The 6,000-nt window shown below is 35.5% G+C and overlaps 1 protein-coding gene across 6 annotated transcripts in view; it reads right to left on the bottom strand.

The window, feature by feature from the left end:
* The window catches only part of LOC127873425 (cyclin-dependent kinase-like 1), a 28,612-nt gene continuing 22,612 nt past the window's right edge, over positions 1-6,000 (bottom strand). For 2 of the 6 annotated variants that reach the window (XM_052417286.1, XM_052417289.1), the window contains exon 9: positions 1-2,608. In XM_052417286.1, coding sequence (XP_052273246.1) covers positions 2,480-2,608 — 129 coding nt within the window. In that variant the 3' untranslated portion in view covers positions 1-2,479. Of the gene's footprint in view, positions 2,624-6,000 lie in introns of all 6 variants that reach the window. The other 4 variants (XM_052417287.1, XM_052417290.1, XM_052417288.1 and 1 more) reach the window with 2 other exon arrangements.

Genomic DNA, 6,000 nt, shown 5'->3' with positions numbered 1-6,000 from the left:
TCCCTTACTATTTACTTCATTTAGCATTTACTTTTTTTTATTTTCTGGAGAGGAATTTAACTTAAGATGTTCAGATATACCATGCACATCTTTCATATTTGTCAGCATGAAATTTAGTGCTTAACAAAACTTTGGGACACATACATTCATGTTATTCACCGATGTGTTGTGTTAAATGTGATGATCGGTCAACCCACAAAAACAATAAACAATAATGTCTCACAGAAATGACTGTACAGTGTTTCTGATCTTCAGCTTCACTATTGTCCCTAGTCAACGTTATATAACATACTACCTTCACAATTTAACATGACATTACTTGACCTTAACACTTTTTAATTAAACAAATTGCTTGAAACAACACAATGAAAAGTCCATTAATCTTATCTAAATAGCTCAATCAACTTTCAATAAGATATAAACAGTGCGAGAAGAAATGGTCTACGTATCTGGCCAAATACGAAAGAGGACATGACTTATTAACAAGCATTCTTCTATGCATAAATCATCAAGGAAGTGGTATTGTTTTACTAGCTGTTTAGTGCAATTATGCCAATGACTATCATACTTTACAATTTATACTTAATATATATAACCCCATAGTCTGGGAAAATAGGGTCTTAATACATGTGCGTAAAATGCCTTTATGGCATTCTTAATTTCAAAGAATTCTCTTCTAAATGAAATAGAGACTATGTGGAAAGAGTCCTCCCTGATTAGCCTGTAAGGACTGTACAGGCTAATAAGGGACAAGACTAAACCTTTGCATGCTGGGAAACTTTGTCGTCTGCTAAAATGTCTTCTGCTGAATTTCTAAAATTAGCATTTTCTTCGATTTTTTTCAAAGAATACTATCAGAATAGCAAACAGTTTGGATCCTGATGAGACGCCACGTTCTGTGGCGTCTCATCAGGATCCAAACTGTTTGCAATGGCCTTTAAAATTCGGTTCCAACGCTGAAAGGACTAAACGCACATGCATTAAGCTCCATTTTGCTAGAGGGAGGCTAACATGGTGCTAGCTATCATCGTGACCTCTGAGTAATATTATATTATAAATCTCTATAAACTAGAATACCATAAGCTGCTGGTATTCTTTGAAGAATGTACAAGATTCAAATTTTCATATGCTTTTATGGACATACAAACAAATTATATATAGCCAAATAAAAATTATGGAAAATAACAAATCTTTGAATATACCGTTTGAATAAATAATATACTAAAGTAATAAGAGAGGCTATTTCTAATTATTTTCAGTGAAAATTCAGGGAAAAAATCAACAAATACACATGGTAAACTTCCACGAAAAAAATTAATCTATGCTACAATGTAAAGAACCTAATTAGATCAATTTGATGTGTTATACATAGATACCTTAATAATGGAGTTAGCTAAGTCAGTCAGTCGCACATTTTCCTCTTCTATTGTTCATTCACTCATCTACATTCAACTTCAACCACACATAACTAGAATGGTGAAAAGCCTGGTGTTACACTTCCAAACATTGCATGCATTACCCTTCATGACAGGAAAGTAAGGCTCCAACAGAGTTTGTTATTGGCAGGTTTAATTGGACCTACTGGGTAGACCGAAGTATCGTAAACGGCATCAGCCATTATTTGTACATGTAAATCTGCACATTTCCATTTTAAGTCAATTTGTTTTTACAAAAGAATTTGACTTCATGATATTTTTTACATTTAATTTTAATCTTGTTTGTTTCATTGACTTGGAACTATTGGCACATCAGGATTATTGGTGAACTAATCTAATATGCAAGCATCCTTCCATAAATAAGTGACTAAGTTTTGTTGATTTTTGTTTTTTCTCATTTAGAGACAAGGTAGAGCACAAGGTGCAATAAAGAAAGACAGTTAACAAAATATGCTGCCTTAACAAACAGTTAACAAACATGATGCCTTGTTTTTAAGGTCCAAACATTACTTTAAGTTGACTTATTTAGAAATAATGTAAAAGACTCATGTAGACAAATACATGTCTAATGTGCGCAGATAAAACAAACATGCACAGTGGAGAAGGATTCATCTTCCTATGTTCCAGGAAAATGGTCTTATACATATGCATAAAGTGTTTTGTCAGATAAGCCTGTGCATTTGCACAGGCTAATCAGTAACGACACCTTCAATTTTATCGTATTCTTTCGCTTAAACAAAGAATATTCTCAGCAAAAATCCATTCTAGACAGATCGTGTCATCTTTGATAAGCCTGAGTTAAGCCTTATTTCCCCAAAAAGAGACTCAAGTATTGAGAACACACTGGCAAGACTGGGAGTAGCCCACGATGTGCGGAATGTGTAACACCAGCCTCTGCGCGCGTTTACACAAAGACTACAAAGTTAAACAGGTAAATATTATTGCTCCCAAATGTCAGTGGTGTGAATGGCCTCCAGGGTCCCAGATAGATCAGGTAGGTGTAACTAGTGCCCATCATGTCGCAGAACCCCTTGACCGAAAAGTCAGATGTTGGGGAGGTGATCAAAGGGCTTCTTGGTGTTCTTGTTGTGATAGATGCCCTTATGTTGGGGTACGGGCGAGGTGGAAGTCTTCTGGGGCCCGAGGTGGGGGAACTGGTGGTTGTAGGGCTGCTGGAACAGAGAGAGCTACACAGCGACTTTATACTGGAATGTTCACACTGCACACAGTCAGCAAACATTAGATCGCACTCTAGGAATACTGGGCTTAATGCATGTGCATAAAGTGTTGTTCCAGATTAGCCTGTGCAGTCTGCACAGGCTTATCAGGAACAACACTTTAAACCTAAACTGGATTTTCATTTAGAAGAGACTACCTTAAAAAGAAAAACTCTGTCAAACAGTATGTGTTGTGCATCATTAGCCTGTGCAAACTGCACAGGCTAATCTTTGACAACTTTTTCAACAAATGCATTAAGCCTGGTTTTCACAGAGCTGTTTAAATATTAGACGCAGACTTTACAAGCATTAGTATGTTATGTCTGTTTTTTCGTCATATTAAAACAACAAGCATTTAGCATTTTTTGATAAAAAACAAATATAAGAAACCATTAGCATTAGCCACCAATGTTATTAAACAATGTTTACTCTGATAACAAAACGCAATTAATGACAGTACATTTATTAAACCATTTAATATAAAGTTCATCAATAGGAAAGTGCTATGGACACCTGCCCACAATGGCAAATGAGTACTTGATGTTACAAAATTGAGGTGTAGTGATTTAAGCAAAGCTGTACAAATATAAATATTTTTACAATATACAAGGCTTACACTGGGTCAGATACAATCATCATTCTAGGAAAACTGGGCTCAATGCATGTGCATAAAGTGTCAACCCAGATAAGCCTGTGAAGACTGCGCAGGATAATAAGAGACTACACTTTCCGCATTCATTGTAAATGTTTAGGCAGAAAGTGCCATCTCTGATTAGAATGTGCCGACTGCACAGGCTAATATGGGGCGACACTTTACACACATACATTAAACCCAATTTTCCCAGAACAAGGCTTCAATAAAAAAAATCTGAAAGTAAATGAGACACGTTGAATGACCAAGACCCAAGATGGCTGAACACCGCATTATGAAGATGAAAAATTCAGCACACGGCATACTAATGAATCAAGACGAGAAACATTGGTACAATAGAATCCTATGTTTATTTATCATTGTAGAATATGAGAGTTAAAACACTGAGGAGATTTGTATTGAACAAGCAACAAGTAAACGAGTTATTGATGTGCGCTGGATCACTCATGGCTGTGCAAAGAGAGGAGGACAGACATGGTCACGTCTCCCATAACAGTTTCAAGCCACAGGGAGACCACCCACAAACAGAACTAGGTCCAGCAATTTTTGTCAAGCTCTCAAAATGTTTCTGACATTACTTTAATTGGCGAATTTAGGTTGTGAAGTCTTTAAACTGGGTAACAATTGTAGATCCACAGACAATAAAGCCTGTCATTTTTAAAAGGGAACCATTTGATTAATCAATTAATATAAACAGACAAATCACTTGAATCAAAAGAAGGCCCATTTATTACTTTTTTCAATAATTTTTAAATCTTTTGTCAGAATGTGCCATTATATTTGAAAGAAAAAAAGAGGACTTCTTCCTCTTTGCGGATAATATCTTGATATTTTTTGCTTAATAAAGTGCGAAAATAAATATGTTAAGTGAAATCTATATTGTGTTCTCATTTGACTGACAAAAGTATCACATTTCATTTTTATTTATACTATTTATCATACTTTTCAAATGAGTTATATTTCTTTTAAGATATTTTATACCCATTCTATGGCCTCACTGGCGCACAGTAAATGTGTTAAAAAATCAACATTCAAGCCCTATGTTGTTAACCAATAAATGTGCTGTGGATTTCAAACAAAATTTATTTTTGAGGCTCCTACAAGTCCTAAGATGACAAGGGAGGTCATGTATTTAAGCCAACTTGATCTGAGCAGAAACAATGCTTAAATAAACCGTAACAGTGCAGTATAGACAACAAAGAGACCCGGTCCCAAATGGAGACCCAGGCAAAATGGATTTATTAAAATAGGCTCCTTAAAAATCTAAAACTGTCAAAGCTGTATCATGGAATAAGTGTTCTGAACAGGATTAATAATATTTATACATTATTTTTGTCTCTGGATTTCAAAATAATGATTGTACCTATATGACAAGCTTAAATGCCTTGTGGTTTAACATTTACTGCTTTTTATCTTCACTTTTTCTTGCAGACTGTCCATGATAAATGTGACAAGATATTCAAATTCATATCAAATTAAACTTTAAACAAGTGGGCCTGAACGGCCCAAAGTCACTCACCTGATATACAAAGGAACTGACTTGTTCTATGCAGCCCAAGATATCATTAGAACAAATGTTTTGACCAAGTTTGATGAAGCGTGAACTATAAATGTAACTATTAGAGTGCTAACAAGGTTTAGCTATGGCCCTATTAGGATAAATTCCCTGTCCCCTTGCAGCCATATTTTTAAACAGACAAGACAATTTTGAACTCATCCAAGATATCATTAAAACAAATGTTCTGCTAAAGTTTCCTAAAGATTAGACAAAAATTGTGACTTAAAGAGTGTTAACAAGTTTCCACTATGGCTATATAAGGAAAAATGCCCCGCCCCCCCTGGCGGCTATATTTTTCAACCAACCGGAACCATTTTCCAAATAGTCAAGGATATCATTGGGACAAATCTTCTGGCCAAGCTTCATAAAGATTGGGCAAAAAATGTGGCCTCTAAAGTGTTAACACGGTTTTACGATAGACATATATAGCCATATAAGGAAAAATGTCCCCTGGCGGCCATGTTTTTTTAGCAAGTAGAACCATTTTCTACCTTGTCCAAGATATCATTGGGAGAAATCTTCAGACCAAGTTTCATGATGATCAGACAATAAATGTGTCCTCTAAAGTGTAAACAAGATTCTACAAGTGCCATATAAGGAAAAATGCCCACCCCCTGGTGGCCATGTTTTTAAACAGACCAGAACCATTTTCGAACTCATCCAAGATATCAATATGACCAGGTTTGATGAAGATTGGATTATAAGTGTGATTTTTAGAGGGTTAACATTGTTTTACTTTAGCCATATAAGGGAAAATGACCCGCCCCCTGGTGGCCATGTTTTTCTACCAACCAGAACTATATTCTAACTGGTCCAAGATGTCATTGGCACAAATCTTCTGACCAAATTTCATGAAGATTAGACAATAAATGTGGCCTCTAAAGTGTTAACCAGACAAATGTTGACAATGGAAGATGGAGACAGGCGATCACAAAAGCTCACCATGAGCACATTTTGCACAGGAGAGCTAACAAGTAGTCCCTAGTCAGGCTAGTGGGACATGAAACCAGGAATTAATTCTTCTGTAATTTTCAATATTTCATTACTTAGCATCAAATAAAAATACTCCTTTTGAAGATATTACAATTTTATTTAACACAACTATTTAATCAACAAGATCAAATGTCATAAATTTTT

Source organism: Dreissena polymorpha, chromosome 3 (genome assembly GCF_020536995.1).
Source record: "Dreissena polymorpha isolate Duluth1 chromosome 3, UMN_Dpol_1.0, whole genome shotgun sequence".
NCBI lineage: Eukaryota > Metazoa > Mollusca > Bivalvia > Myida > Dreissenidae > Dreissena > Dreissena polymorpha.
This window is presented reverse-complemented; position numbering and strand designations above follow the sequence as displayed.